The following is a 15,990-nucleotide window of genomic DNA, read 5'->3' as shown; positions in this document are numbered from 1 at the left end:
TATCTATAAATGAAACCCAAATTCTCACCCCCTCACACCCTAAAACTTCTTACCATTATCCTACAATCTAATGAACAAAGTTGTGGAGGAAATTAAAGTGTACTATTGCTAGCAGGGCTTTAAAGACGAACCGGAAACCTGCTGGATTCTGTCTCCCATAAACAGTATAGTCTACTCTCATACGCTTTAATATAAATTAAAATTAGTGATTTACACACTATTACCGCAACAATCATATCACTTTAGAAGGCTTTTCGGTACAGAAAAGAAAAAGAATTGGAAAAACTACAGCATAAAATAAAGAAACTATTTGAATTAATTGCATGTTAGGCCTCAAAAGGGTCTTACAAGAGACTCAACACTAGGAAGAGAAATTTGGAAAGAAAGGCAGCTTTGGAAGAACTGATACAACGCACGACGACAGGTACAGTTGCGAAGATATAACCCAGAATTACATTAACTCAAATACTAATAGCTGTCACCATGTAAACTGCAGGTGATGAGACTAACCATGGAAAACAACTGCTATGATAGGAAGTTAAGGAAACGCCTTTCTGACGCATTAAAATATTTGCTATTTGTTGTCACAGTCTTACCTCAGGCAATTCGCAGCAATTTCTAAAATCGGTTTGCTTTATAACTTCAAAATAAAGTTTATGGCTTAATAGCAATAATTTAATGGAGGTCAACTCTGGCCATGTCAAAGATCATATGGAGGAAGGACAAATCTTCCAAACCTGGTCCATCACCAAGGGACAAAAGGTTTCAGATGTGGCGGTGGGGGAAATGACTTGGCACGGCATCACACACTTTGACAACAGCAGCGTGTGCGTCAAAGCATACCTTGGTGTGGTTAAGGAATGGACGAAGAGTTAAATGGACGGGAAAGCAATTATCTCTAATTTCTTAAACACCTTCTAAATATGCACGATAAAATGCCTCTGGATACCCAATGCTAGGTCATGGAAAAACCCAGTCCTGTCCTGTCGCCCACTCCCCTGCTTGGGTGTTTGCACCGCAGCACCGGGCCTGGGAGTTCCCTTCTCGGACCGTCATTGTCCGGTGGGAAATCCACTGAGCGAGAACCGTAACGTGGACAGGAAAGTCTGCCACCGGAACAAAAACTAGTATCAAAAATACGGATAATTTTACCTTCTTCCCTCGACCAGCTCACGTAAAAGAAAACACCAGGAAACTTGCCCACACCAGTGTGAAATCCCACCAGCTCGGTTCAAAAGCGCTCCTGTGTCGGCCCCCGGGGAGCCGAGCACCCGGGGCGCCATCTCGGCCCCTCATCTCCCACCGCTGGCAGGGCCCCCGACTACCAGGAGGGGAATGGCCGGACGCCAGGGCCGACGGAAAACGAGTGATTCCCGCCGAACCGCGCTCGCACAAGAGGCGAGAAGTAGTGCGGGACCGGGGCAAACCTCGGCTGAGGCCGCGGGCCAGGCCTCGGCACTGACGAAAGACAGGTAGGGCTCGCCGAAAGGGAGGCGGGAGAAGCCGGGCCTAGGCCGCAGCAGGCCGCGAAGTGGCTGTTCGCTGCCTGCGACCCAGGCATGGCGCCAGGCCTCGGAGCAGGCGATAGCATTACCTGGACAGGTTCCTGCAGCACCGTCATCCTTGAGGCTCAGGCCCACTTTCTGCAGTGCCTCAGGCCCCCCCCCGTAGCGGCTCCGGCCCGGCCAGCCCCGGCTCATTTAAACTCACCAGCGACCGTTACCGGGGGATGGGGGAGGCCGAGTGGCTACCGAGTTTCTCCGAGCGTGACACGGAAATAGCCGAAGTGGAGAGGGCTAAACGAGGAAGAAACGGAAAAACCCGATAGAGGTCGGAAATACCCGAGGTGTGACGGCGAGGGCGGAGCCCGTGGCCGGAAATTGTCGAGTGCTACCGGAAATTGTTGGGTTGGATCCAATCGGAAGTTCCTCTTCTCAGACACGCCTTCGCCCACACACGCCACGCCCAGCCGGCCACGCTAACTGGGCCACGCCCAAAGAGCGCCCAGTAGGATGGGCCTGGAGGGAGGGATCCGGGAGACCCGCGTTACGCGGACGGAGCTAAGGTCAGGCTTCGCGCCTCTGTCGTTCTGCCTTGTGCACGGTAGATTAAGCAAGCGAAGAGTAAAATACTAGTTTGGGGTTGAATTTAATAAAGTCTTTTGAGTTTTGATCATTATCCACTCCTGGAAATTTCTACGCAGGCCTCTGAGGAAAATCGAGGAATATTTGGAACATTGCTATTCTCCAAACACAGAGGACTCCTGTACAGAGATTACGGTCTGCTGCAAAGAAAAACGACTAGGCTGCGCACTTGCCTAGCATTCACGAAGCTGTAGGGGTGGATCGCCAGTACCACCTAAACCCGACATGTTTTGACATTACACGCCTACCTTGGGAGGTGGATGCAGAAGGATCTAGAGTACAGGATAATTAACAAACTAGATAGCGAGTTTGAGGCAAGCCTGGGCTACATGACACCCTGGCTCCTAATGGGAAAAAAAAAAAAATCTGTGTAACTAAGAGCTACATTGTGTGCTATCTGTTATGAATGATGTAAAACTTCAACCTCAGAGAAGAGGGAAATAAGAAGGGATTAAAATGACAGATGTAGATACAGACACAAACAGAGGATTTAACGGGTTTATCGGCTACCCTTTTGCCACATCCTCAGAATAAAATAAGGAACTATTAAAATCTCACTTTTCATCAGACAAGAAAATCTTTTGAAAGTTAACTTTGGAATCCTTTAAGTTGGATGTGAAACTGGAACTCTCCTTTCTCCCCTTGATAACTGGGGCTCGAACCTCTCCCTGCAGTGCATACTGAGCAAGTGATCAACCACTGGGCTATATCCCCAGCCTTCTTGTTACCTTTTTTTTTTCCTTTTTCTTTTCCTTTTGAAGTATTGGAGAAACCATGCTTTAAACTTTTAAATCCTGCCTTAGCCTCTCAGACCACTGCTGGCACCAGGCCTAGCTCTGAAACATCAATCTCAATCCCCCAACCCTTCATTTTCACATTGTATACAGATGATGAAGTTATTACCATGTGTTCTCTTGTCCTTTGGGTGATGCTGGAGGGAAGTCATCTAATGGTGCCATCGTCTTTTTCTTTTTCCTCCTTTTCTTCTAATAGATCTTTATCCTTCACCACCAACCATGTCTAGACATTGCCTACATACTTGGAGTCCCATGAAGACAGGTACTAAGGCAATTTTCAGCTGCCCCATGCCCTGTTCTTTTGTTTGTTTATGTTTTTCTAGACAGGGTTTCTCTGTACCTTTGGAGCTTGTCCTGGAACTTGGAACTTGCTCTGTAGACCAGGCTGGCCTCGAACTCACAAAGATCTGCCTGTCTCTGCCTCCCAAGTGCTGGAATTAAAAGCGTGTACCATCACCGCCCAGCCATGCCCTGTTATTTTAGTGGGATTGTATTGGATGAATTAGAGTGGGAATAGACATCTGTGCTGACCTATAGAACAGTCTCTAGCTATTTAAAGTTCAGTTTAACTCAAATGAAATTCTTGAGATATTCTAGTCACATTCCAAAGTCCTATGTGGTAAGAGAGTTACGGATATAGAATGTTGTCATTATTAACATAACTAGAGCTGGAGGACAATTTTACCAGTGGGTCTAAGGCCTTGGTCTTGCTATATCTGGGCCTCTCAATTCTCCCCCACAAATCCTTTCTCTTCATGCAGTGATTGCACACCAGTCGGTGGGCTATTCTAGTTTGATTTTGTGACTGTCAAGCAAGACCATGAAAATAGAAGCTGTCAGGCCCCTTCAAGCCTAAATCTATATAAGTCAAACCTATTGTTTCTTGTTGGTCTCTTTAAGACACAGGATCAGCCTGGATTCGCTAGGAGGAAAACAAGTTCCATCTCTTGGGGAGGGAGTGGCAAAAGGTACGCACTATGGGAGGGGCTGTTGGGTCATCTTTGACTTCTTCCCCGGACCCTGGTTCAGATTCACAGCGTTGCAAATATAAGGCCAGCACTACCACTGAGGTACACCCTCAGCTCAGGCCATCCTTGGAAATGGTCTGCCATATCAGGTATAAGATGAGAGTCTGTCAGTGGGAATGGAAACCAAGGAAGAGGTAATACCTTAAACTTTGACCCTAGAAGCTCGGCAGCCCTATAGATTTATTCTGATAAATTAGAATCCTGCGGGACTATGTATCAGTCACCTTTCTTGCAGCTCTGATCAAATAACCGATGAAGCAACTTAATAGAAGGTGGCCGGGCGTCATGTCACATGCCTTTATTCCCAGCACTTGGGAGACAGAGACAAGTGATAGTCATCTGTTTGTAGACCAAGCCAGCCTGGTCTACATAGTGAGACCCAGGACAGCCAGGTACCCTGTCTCACAAAAGAGAAGGGGTTATTTTGGCTCATGGTTTGAGAGTACAGTCCCTTCTAGTGGGGGAAGGCATGGCAAGAGGAGCTTGCTGTGACCAGTCACATGGCACCTTCAGTGAGGAAGCGGAGGGAGAGGGAGGAAGGCTAGCTCCCTTGCTTGTTTTTATTCAGTCTGGAACCCCACCCCACAGAATCTTGCAACCCATGCTTAGGGTGGTCTTCTCACCCCAACGAGCCTGTCCAGAAACTCCTCACAGACAGTCCCAGAGATCACTTCCATAGCTGGGTCACAGACAGTCCCAGAGGTCACTTCCATAGCTGGGTCACAGACAGTCCCATAGGTCACTTCCATAGCTGGGTCACTTCACATCCTGTCCTGTTGACATCGAGATGAACCATCACCAGTTAGTAATTATTTGAAAACTTTTATTAAAACAACCCAAAGCTGTGTTAAAACAATTTAAAACTGTGTTTGCATGCTATAGCAACCACACAGCACAATAAATGCTGGATTTGGGGTTAATTTATACACTGAACGGCTCTGTCACGTAGGGTGTATCAACTCAAGTCTCGACGTGTTCACTGGAGTTCTGTAAACCAAATGTAGGTTTACCACAGGGGAGGTGGATTTTGAGCTTGGAATGTAATTTTTCCAAAACTCCTGTTCCATAAAAAAGAACATCTAGAGGCTGGGCAGTGGTGGCCCATGCCTTTAATCCCAGCGCTTGAGAGGCAGAAGCAGGCATCTGGATCTCAGTGAGTTTGAGGCCAGCCTGGTCTACAAAGCAAGTTCTGGGACACAGAACTTGCTCAAACAAAACAAAACAGAAGAACATCTAGGGCTAGAGAGCTAGCTCAATCAGTAAGGGCTTGCCTTACAAGCGTGAGGACCTGAGTTCAGTCCCTAGGTCTTATGGGCAAAAGCCGTATGTAGTATCTCACAATTGCGATCCCCGGAGTTGGGGCAGCAAAGACAGGCATATCGCTGGGACTCATTGACCAGCCAGCTTAGTTCACTTGGCAAACTCTAAGCCAATGTGAAATCCTGTGCCAAAAACCAAGGTGGAGCCAGGCATGGCCGTACACACCTTTAATACTAGCACCAGGGAGACAGAGACAGACAGATTTCTGTGAGTTTGAGGTTAGATTCTTCTACAGAACCCAGGTAAGCCAGTGCTACTTAGTGATACCTTGTCTCAAACCAACCAACAAATCCCCAACACAACAAACCAAAAAAAAATCCCACCCAGGTGAATGGTGCTTGAAAACGACACTGGGGACCTCTACATACATGTACACACACACACACACACACACACACACACACACACACAGCCTTTCTTCTGACTACTGATCACCCGGTTAATAATCTGTCATGTGATTTTCTACTGATCCATGGCAAGTCCACATTATTTGAAATACTCTGATGGACTCTTTTTGGTGGTAAGCCTAGCCTTAAATGGCTGACCCATACCTCCAGCCTATCCAATGAGTTCTTTTTGTTGTTGTTGTTGTTGTTTTTTTCGAGACAGGGTTTTTCTGTAGCTTTGGAGCCTGTCCTGGAACTAGTTCTTGTAGACCAGGCTGGCCTCGAACTCACAGAGATCTGCCTGCCTCTGCCCCAGTGAGTTCTTTTAGAGCATTTGACTTATTTCTGTGCCTACCTGGGAAGGGAGAACCTCAGTTAAGGCATCACCTCACTCACACTGGTCTGTGGGGCTTATTCTTGATTGCTGGCTGATATGAGGGGGCCCAACCCACTGTGGGCAATGCTAACCCTAGGCAAATATACCTTGGCTGTATGAGAGAAATAGTTGACTGGGTCTGGGGAGCAAGCCAGTAACCAGTGTTCCTCTGTGGTTTCTGCTTCAGTTCCTGCCTTGAGGTTTCTGCTGTGATCTCCCTCAGTGATGGATGGTTACCTGGAAGTGTAAGAAGAAATAACCCTTTCCTTTCCAAGTTGCTTTTGGTCATGGAAACTAGACCAAACTAGAACACTGGTTGACCTACTTAAACTTACCATCTTGCAATTACTTTGGTACCCTGCTGTTATCTAATATTGAATATGCTTATCTAGTGATTGGAGTTAAATTTCAATAAGCATTAAGCCCCAAATGGAGATTATTTGTTTTAAAAGTATTTACTATTATTTTTAAAGATTTGTGTATATGTGCATATTTTGGCATGAGTTTATGCTACGTGTGTGTGTGTGTGTGTGTGTTTGTGTGTCTATGTGTACCTGAAAAGCTAAAAGTGGGCATCGGATCTCCTGGAACTGGAGTTTAATGCAGTTAACCGTAAGCTGTCTGACATCGATGCTGAGAACTGAACTCAGAACTTGAGAACCTCTACAAAAGCAACAAGTGCTGTTTAACCACTGAACCATCTCTCCAGTCCCATTTTAAAATATAAACTTATTTTCTTTATTATTAACGTGGTACATGTGTGTGCGTGCATACATGCATGCATATGCTCATAGTTGAGTGTGTACCTGCATGGTGCACACACAGAAGTCAAAGGACAACTCTAGGGAATCAGTTCTTGCTTTCCTTCTTGCTAACACGGGGCCTCTCCTGCTGTTCTGGCCACGCTAGCTTCCTTCGGAATTACAGAGTCCAGTCACCACAGCGAGCCTTTCCTAAGGCTTCCAGGAATTTAGCTAGGTTTTTAGGCATATACAGCTAGCTCTTACTTACCGAGGCATCTCATCAAGCTCCCTACACCCTCTTTTTGGAGACAGAGTCTCACGTATCCCAGGTTAGCCTCACATTTGCTATATAGCTGAGATTGACTTTGAACTTTTGCTGTTTCTGCTGGCACCTCCTTGAGCGCCACAGTTACAGGGGTGTGCCACACACCCAGTTTATGCCCTGCTGGGCTAGAACCCAGACTGTCACGAATGCTAGGCAGACACTCTGTCAACAGAGCTACACCCACAGCCTACATTGTTTCTTTTCCTTGGCCTGAATCTTAATATATTTAACATTCAGTTAAGTTTGAAGGTCTGAACTTTTGTCAAAAAGTTCTTAGGAGCTGGGATATAGCTTGGTTGGTAAACTGAAGCCTGGGACCAGTCCCTAGCACTACATATAACTGGGTTTGGTGGTACATGCCTGTTATCACGATGCTTGAGAGCTGGAGACAGAAGAATCAGAAGTTCAAAGTTATCATTAGCTACATAGCAAGTTAAAAGCCAGCCTGGGCTACAAGAGACCCTGTAGTAAAAACAAAAAATAAACAAACAAACAACAACAACAAAAACCAACCAAACAAAGAAAGGCAGACACAGTATTATTGTCAGAGGCCAGATCCTCAGGAAGCAGCTTTGAGCACACTCAGCAAGAGCATTCTTTTTCTGAGTGCCCTCCCTTACTTCCCGCCTGCCTGCAGCTGACCTCTTGCTCCTGCCCAGGAAGGCCTTGCACCCTCTTTATCTTACTTGACTTCAAGGCTTCTCCCACCACGCCATGTTTTCTCCTTCCTCTTAGTCCTTCATCCTTTGTGGTTTTAATAACACAGACCCCTGTTGCCACCACCCTCCCTCCCCCACTGCTCTGTTTTTTCTCAATCTCCTTTGCAGGACCCTACCAGCCCCTTTGACATTAGAGGGCTTCAGGGGGCCTGTTTTAGCTTTTTCCTCACCCTCCATATTCTTCCTAGGCAAACTTGCCGACTCTTGTGGCCTCTGTTTTATATCTACAAATCATTAAAAGAAAGGGTGTCTGTGGTCAACCTCTTATTAGAACACCCGACTCAAATAGACGGCCAATTAGACGTTTCTATTAGAATGTTCCATAGGCACTTTGCTCAGGATGGGTCCTCCATTCACCCTACTTGAGATGTTCCCCGCCCCCCAAAATGCTTCCTAACCAGATTGAAGATAGCACTGTCTTTTACTTTGTTCAGTCATATTGCTGATGTTGTTGGAGACCAGGCACAGCTCAATACTGCTGATGGTGCACCCTGAGGAGTCCCCCTCAGCGGCTCGGGGCCTCTACTCAACCACGGCCCGGAGCCTTCGTTCGACTCTGCAGAAAAGAATTTCAGAGCAGGTCCTGGTGATGGGAAGCCATGGAGCTTTTTGACTGAGATAGAATCTGTAATCTATGTGCACTTTGGGAGGGTCACGCGAGGGCGTTAGGAGAGCAGTGTGTCTAAGTGCTTCAGCGTCAGCCATGCAAATGATCTGGGGGCTTTTGGAGTTACATTGCTCAAAGGAGCTAGTCTATAACTGAGGGAGGAGGAGAAACATGTTGGTCTACTTATTTTCATAGCAAAAGAAGAATTTGGGGGTGGGGGTTCAATAATAGCTCAGCCTCGAATTCATGGGAACCCTGTGTCTGCAGGATGAGACTCACTATTATTAGATTGGGCAAAGAATAATAAATTGTGAAAACACAACAAGACTAAGAGTGTGGGCCTCGGGAGTCAGAATGCAAAACAATGAGGAAGATAAGGGTTAGACTGACAGCATTTGTGTGCATTTCTCCATCCTTGGGAGGTGATTTGATTTTTTTTTTTTTTTTTTTTTGGTCAACTTGACCATGTCTGGAGTCATCTGGGAGAAAGGAACTTCAGCTGAGAAAATGTCTCCATCAGCTTGGCTTGTAGACAAGTCTGGGGGGCACTTTCTTGATTCGTGATTGATGCAAGACAGCTCAACCCATTGTGGGGAGTGCCACCCTTGGGCAGGCCATTCCGGGCTGTATATAAAGGCAAACTGAGTGAGCTATGAGGGAAAACCAGTAAGCAGCATTCCTTCATAGTCTCTGATTCGGTTCCTGTTTCCAGGTTCCTACCTGAGTTCCTGCTTTGGATTTCCTCAGTGGTGGGCTGTAACCTGTAAGCCTAGTTACGCTCCCCACCCCAAGTTACTTTTGGGTCATAGTCTTTTTTTAAAAAAAAAACAACCCAAACTACTATTTATTTTAATATTTGTCTGCATGTATGTCTATGTATCTATTACCACATGTATGCCTGGTGTCCACATAGGGCAGAAGAGGTACTGGATCCCTGGGGACTAGAGCTAAAGATGGTTGTGAGCCACAGTGTGAATGTGGGGAATATTCTGGAAGAACAGCCAGTGCTTTCAACCACTGAGCCATCCATCTCGCCAGCACCCTTGGTCATGGTCTATATCACATCAATAGAAGCCAAACTAGGAAAGGTGGATATCTTTCTCCTAGCATAGGGAGGGTGCTTTTCATGTGTGAGTTTCATCGCCTGCATTTAGGAGTGAAGGAAGGTCAGGGCTCAAGAGTGTAGCTCAGTGGTGGAGCACTTGAGCCTGGGTTCCATTCCCAGTACCACAAAAAAATCAAAAGGAAGGTCAGAGCGTCCCTCTTGCATCTGCTGTTTTTCAAGTGCCTTTAGCTAAAAATAACCAGCGTGTCAAGGCAGCATATTTGATTCTCTACAACCCCTACATCTAGTTACAAATATAACTTCTCGTTTCTTCCTGCTTCTAGTCTTTCCTGTTCCCAAAATAAGGCTGATGTCTCAGAATCTGTTCTCTACCCACCCCAAGGGTTTCCTACCAAACTCTTTACCTCCCTTCCCAGATGCTGCGGTTATCCTATTTAGGTCTTGTCTCCAGTAGGGAGGGTCGGATCATTCTCTATATTGCTCTTTGAAAAGCATCAACTATATAGAGATGCTTAAAGATGTTGATTGTGATCAAAATAGAATCCTTTATACACGTTACCTTCCTTCCTAAAACACTTTACCTTTATTCTCTTTTTATATATTTTATTTTATGTGCACTGGCATTTTTGCCATGGGTGTCAGATCCCCAGGAACCGGAGTTACGGACAGGTGTGAGCTGCCATGTGGGTACTGGGAATTGAACCCTGGTCCTCCAGAAGAGCAGTCGGAGCTCTTAACTCCCAAGCCATCTCTCCAGCCCATATCCTTATCTTTTAGCAGATGAGTTCTATTTGTCTTCTCAGCCTGGTCTCAGCACCCTATCCTCGGAGGGCTCCTGTGCTGCCTCATCTAAATGAGCAGCTCCACCCTCTTCCCCTCACAACAGCTCGCTCTTTTCTCTCACAGGGGCATGGCCATTGTTTTCTTTTTTCTAAAATTCCACAAGGGCAGGAACCTTAGCCAGCCATGATTTTCCCATCACCTTACACAGTGACAAGATCTCAAAAATATACACATTTTTGTAATACCTGATGGCTAAATGACTTACATGCTTAATTTTATGTCTTCTATTCTTTGTTTGTTTTGTTTTGAGACAGGGCCTCACTATGTAACTCGTGTTGTCTTACAACTCAATATTTAAACCAGGCTGGCCTCAAACTCACTCACAGAGATCCGCCTGCTTCTGCCTCCCAAGTGCTGGGATTAAAGGAATGGGCTACTGTGCCTGGCTTCTCTTCTATTATTGATGCTATTTTGAACTATTCCTCCCCCTGGTATAAAAGATCTGAAGGGATTTAGATTGAAAGCAGTTTTTCCACCCCAGCTGCTTGAGAACCAGCTGCCTCTTGAGCAGCAAATGAATTACACAGCCCAGGACGTTCATGACGAGCCACCTGCTTCAGAGGAATCAAGTGATTCCTTTACAGAGGAATCTTCCATAGTCTTCACCCTAGGGAGCGTGGGGAGATAGCTCAGTTGGTATTGTCAGTTGGTGTTGCTTTGACAGCGGCAGGCCCTGAATTGAGTAGTATGAGCCTGTAACCTCAGTGCTGGGGAGGCAGAAACAGGCAGCTTTCTGGGTTTACCAGCCAGCCAGCCTACATGAGGCAAGCTCCAGGCTACTGAAGATCCTTTTTCAAAAATCCAAAGTGGGAGGGGGGAGGCTCTGCAGTTAAGAGCAGTCATTGCTCTTCCAGTGGTCCTGAGTTCAATTCCCAGTGCCCACCTGGCAGCTTTACAACCATCTATAACTATAGTCACATGGGATCCGATGTCTCCTTCTGGTGTGCAGATGTACATGCAGGGAAAATACCCATATACACAAAATACATACACAAAAAAATCCAAAGTAGATAACTTCTGAAGAATGAGGCTCAAGGTTGACCTCTGGCCTCTATACACATGCTCATACATGTGCACACACAGATTCACATTCTTATACACAGTCTATCCTTTACCTTAGAAGACACCAAGACATAGCACAGAAGTTCAGGAAAAATGAGCCAAAATGTACATGAACATACCAGATGTCATCTTTGCATTTAAAACAGTCTCAGAACCCATTTTGGTGGCTTTGGCATGATTTATGATTCTCTAGGTTATAGGAAAAAAAGGAGCCAGACAGACATAGGCTTGAAAGATATGGCCTTACATGGAAAGCAAAGGTTCTTAAGAAAACAGTGAAAAGAATGTAAGCACCCAGAGAAGAAAGTGTTGGGGGCTGAACGGGGCAGTGGTGGTGCTTGAAATAGTGAAGTAAGGCCAGGTGTGATGATGCATGCCTGTAACCCTGGAGTTGGAGAGGTCAAGGCAGGAGGAAGGATCAGGTTCCAAGCCCGTCCTCTGTTGCACAGGTTCCAACCCCAGCCTGAGCTTCACGACACTGGCTCAAAAAGACAAACAAAAACAAGGCAGAAATAAAGATCCAGGAATGACTTCTTTTCCAGTGACTGTGTAAAATTTTCCGAAGAGATTAAATATCACATACAGTTAAAAAATAAACTCAAGGTGGTGTCTGAGGCGTTGGATAGTCCAAACTGCATCTCGAGTGAAGCGAGCTATGTACAATATGTGCTCCCTGCACTAAGGCTATGCGCTCCCTGCACTAAGGCTATGCGCTCCCTGCACTAAGGCTATGCGCTCCCTGCACTAAGGCTCGCATACCAGACGCACAGGTAAAGTACAAAAGAAGGATGGCCGGGCTATGGGCTGGATCCACAGATCAGGGTGCTGCTGTGTGTGCTGGCGGCCATGAGGGAGGTGGTGGCCAAGAAGGACTGATACCCCCTTCCCTAATAAACGTTTGTGCTGGGGAAAAGAGTACTTGATGCTCTTACAGAGGACCTCGGTTCGACTCTCAGCACGCACTTGGCCACTCAACCGCCTTTAACTCCAGTTCCAGGGTATCCATCCAATGCTCTATTTTGGCCTCCTGGAGCACCAGGCATAGAAATACGTTTACGCAAGCAAGACATCCATACATATACAATAGAAATAAATAGCCCTTTAGGAATGGCTAGAACTGAAAGCAAGCTAATTTGCTTGCCTGAAGTGGAGGCCTTGTATGTTTGCTTAAAATTATGGGGTTGGTGAGAGTTGAAAGCTTAAGTTCCAGGCTGATGAGTTCAGAGTTAATAAAACAGACTCAGGGTGGTGGTGATTGATCTGGAAAGTGACCTCAGAAGAAGGGAATTCAAGGGAGATTATACTAGCAGCTGAGGATTATGTGAATTGGAAGCGAGAAAGCCCAGTGGCTAGAAATGCCACCAAGAGATGTGTGTGTGGGGGGGAGCCTAGACCATTCTAAATTTCCGTTTTCCTAACTTACTAGCCAGCTTAATCTGGAAAAAGATTGGGAATTGAAGCAATTGTGCATTATGAATTTAAAGAGAATATATATGTTACAACAAATATGATAACATATATGTATATTAATGAAAAGAACTGAGAAAGACTCTGAAAGCATCCAGGCGCTAACCAGAACGCTGCTTGCTGTGTACAGACTTATAATCAAATATCTAAATTGAGTTATCTAAAGTTATCATCTTTTTTCTCCCTCAGATAGGACCCATATGCCTGCCTGATCACTAGACCAAAAATACCTGTATCATTTGCACATCCACGTTTAGTGCTGCTCTGTCCACGGTGGCTAGGAAATAGAATCAGCCTAGCTGTCCATCAACTGACGAATGACGTGGGATTCCCCGTTGTGTGCTGTGAATATGCTTCATTACCATTGGTTAATAAAGAAGCTGCTTTGGCCAGTGGCTTAGCAGAATAAAACGAAGCTGGAAATCCGAACAGAGATGTATAGAGAGAGAGTAGGCGAAGTCAAGGAGACACCATGTAGCTGCCAAAGGAGACAGATGTAGATCCTTACCAGTAAGCCACAGCCTTGTGCCCATATATAGGCTAATAGAAATGGGTTAATTCAAGATGTAAGAGCTAGCTAGGAATATGCCTGAGTCATTGGCTGAACAGTGTTATAATTAATATAGGTTCTGTGTGATTATCCAGGGCTGGGTGACTGGGAAATGAAAGAGCAGTCTCTGCCTACAGATGAATGGATAATGAATATGTGCTACATGTACACATTGGAATTTTATTCAGCTGTAAAGAAAAATGAAATGATGATGTTTGCAGGAAAATGGATGGAACTGTAAAACTGATACAGGGAATGAGGTAGCCCAGGGCTAGAAGGACAGGTGAGGCATCCCAGCTCCAAAAACTGGGATTTAAATGTTTGATCAGAGTTCCTATAGAGGCCAGGAAACTGGAAAGGAGCCATAGGCAGGGCTTATGGGAGGGGATGGTAGATGATGTGTGATATAAATGTAGAGAAAGCGTTGTTGAAGGTAGAAGGGCTTAAGAGGGGATGAGAGTTGGGAAGCAGCAGGGAGGACAAAGTAGAGGGAGGGTTAAAAACTAAGAATGTGGGCTGGAGAGATGGCTCGGCAATTAAGAGCACCGGCTGCTCTTCCAGAGGCCCTGAGTTCAATTCCCAACACCCACATGGTGGCTCACAACCATCTGTAATGAGATCTAGTGCCCTCTTCTGGCCTGCAGGCATATGTGCAGGTAGAGCACTCATATACATAAATTAAATAAATAAATTAAAAAAAAAAGTCCCAAGAATGTGTGAAAAATATCATATGGAAACCTACTGTTTTGTAAACTGATTAAAAAATAATTTAAAAATAACTGGATCAGAGAGAGAGAGAGAGAGAGAGAGAGAGAGAGAGAGAGAGAGAGAGAGAATGCACATGTTCTTGAATAGGTTCTTTGTTCTTTCCTTGAACAACTTTTGTAACTGAGGCTGGTCTTGAACTCCTGATCCTTCTGCCTCAACCTTCCAAGAGTTAGGATTACAAGTGTGTGCCATTCCACTCATCTCATATTCAAGTCTTTAGTATTTACCATAGTCGGCTCGAAGAGACTTTATTATTTTTCTTGTTTTGCAGATACACTATTTGGAAATCAGGCACAGTGGGTGGATAAAGCCTGTAATCTCAGCATTTGGGGAGGTGGCGACAGGAGGATCAGGAGTTCAAGGTCATCCTCTGTTAAGTAGACAGTCTGAAGCCAGTCAGGGCTACATTACACATTGTCTTAAAAATAAAAAAGCAAAAGCCAGGGCTAGGAAGATGGCTTTGTAAGTAAGAACACCTTCTCTGCAAGCATGAGGACTTGACTTAGCTTTCCAGCTCCCACATAAGAAGCTGAGCTTGACAGAGCATGCCTGTTACCACAGTATCATTCAGCCAACACAGACAGATCCTGAGAGAGTTTGCTGGTCAGCCAGTCAAGCCAAAATGGCCAGCTTCTGACTCAGTGATAAACCCTGACTCAAGGCAATATGACAGAGAGTGACAGGAAGGCATCTGACATCCTGTTCTGGTCCCTGCATGTACTCACGTGCACACTCAAGTGTGTGCAACACACACACACACACACACACACACACAGAGAGAGAGAGAGAGAGAGAGAGAGATAAAAAAATCAAAATAGAACAAAAACCCTTCACAAGTCTAATCTGGGTCATCAGGGAGGGGCTCGGTTTAAAACATCCATCTTCTACCCGTATTTATGGGACTGGTTCACCAGTTCCAGGATCCTGGGTGGGAACAAACATCCATAGATGTCCAAGTCTTTTGTACAAGATGGCGTAAATAGTATAGTCTTATAGATAACTAGGCTCTTACTCCATTTTACTCTAAACCATCTCAGCTCTTCATATCATACTCAGTACAACGTAAATACTGTGTGAATATTATGACAGACCCAGTGATGGAAAGAGTTTGTATAGGCTCGGACACAATTGATCTTTGTTGTTTGAGAAAGGGTCTCCTTATGTAGCCAAGGCTGGCCTCCAGCTTTTGGTAATCCTCTCCCCTCAGCCTCCTGAGTGCTTGGATTATAGTCATGCACCACCACACCCAGATTTTCAAATATTTTCCTTCTGTAGTAGGTTGGATCCATCCATCCATACAGATCCCACAGATACCCAGGACCAACTGAACTGCATTTGGAGTGTTGCCACTGAGAAAGGCCCAGAAGTCAGTCGGAAATGTGGAGAGAACCTGAGCTGTCTGGGAAAGAAGCCGGGCCTTTGAGACAAAGATTTTTCCCCCAGACAGGTCTAATGTATATTGTTATGGAATATCTCATACAATCTTTGTATTTGTCAGCATGTTAAAGCTATGTGTGGACGGTGAGTCTGCTATGGCCCCTTATTCACCTTAGCAACAGTCCTGGTGCATTATGGGCACCCAGTACCTGTTGGTTGAAAAGATAAATGTGTGCGGAGTGGATACAGGAGATAAAGGCAAGTAGGCGAACAGCAGAACTTTGTTTTTTCAAGTGCCTCAGAAGATGGCTCAGAGGCAACAGCTCTGACCCTAGCCCTGGGGAAGCCATTGGCCATGTGCTAGGGAGGAAGTGGGAACTCCGGAAGCCAAAGAGGAAACATCTTTAGCACT

General features: G+C 45.5%; 1 protein-coding gene across 8 annotated transcripts in view; it reads right to left on the bottom strand.

Moving 5' to 3' along the window:
- Positions 1–1,765, bottom strand: part of Cdc27 (cell division cycle 27) — a 56,540-nt gene extending 54,775 nt beyond the window's left edge. For 5 of the 8 annotated variants that reach the window (XM_048445918.3, XM_048445922.3, XM_048445923.3 and 2 more), the window contains exon 1: positions 1,595–1,764. In XM_048445918.3, the coding sequence (XP_048301875.1) occupies positions 1,595–1,621 (27 nt within the window). In that variant the 5' untranslated portion in view covers positions 1,622–1,764. Of the gene's footprint in view, positions 1–1,594 lie in introns of all 8 variants that reach the window. The other 3 variants (XM_048445919.3, XM_048445921.3, XM_048445925.3) reach the window with 2 other exon arrangements.
- Positions 1,766–15,990: the final 14,225 nt, after the last annotated feature.

Source organism: Myodes glareolus, chromosome 9 (genome assembly GCF_982192425.1).
Source record: "Myodes glareolus chromosome 9, mMyoGla1.1, whole genome shotgun sequence".
Classification (NCBI taxonomy): Eukaryota; Metazoa; Chordata; class Mammalia; order Rodentia; family Cricetidae; genus Myodes; species Myodes glareolus.
Note: the sequence above shows the minus strand (reverse complement) of the source record. Positions and strands in the feature narration are given on the sequence as shown.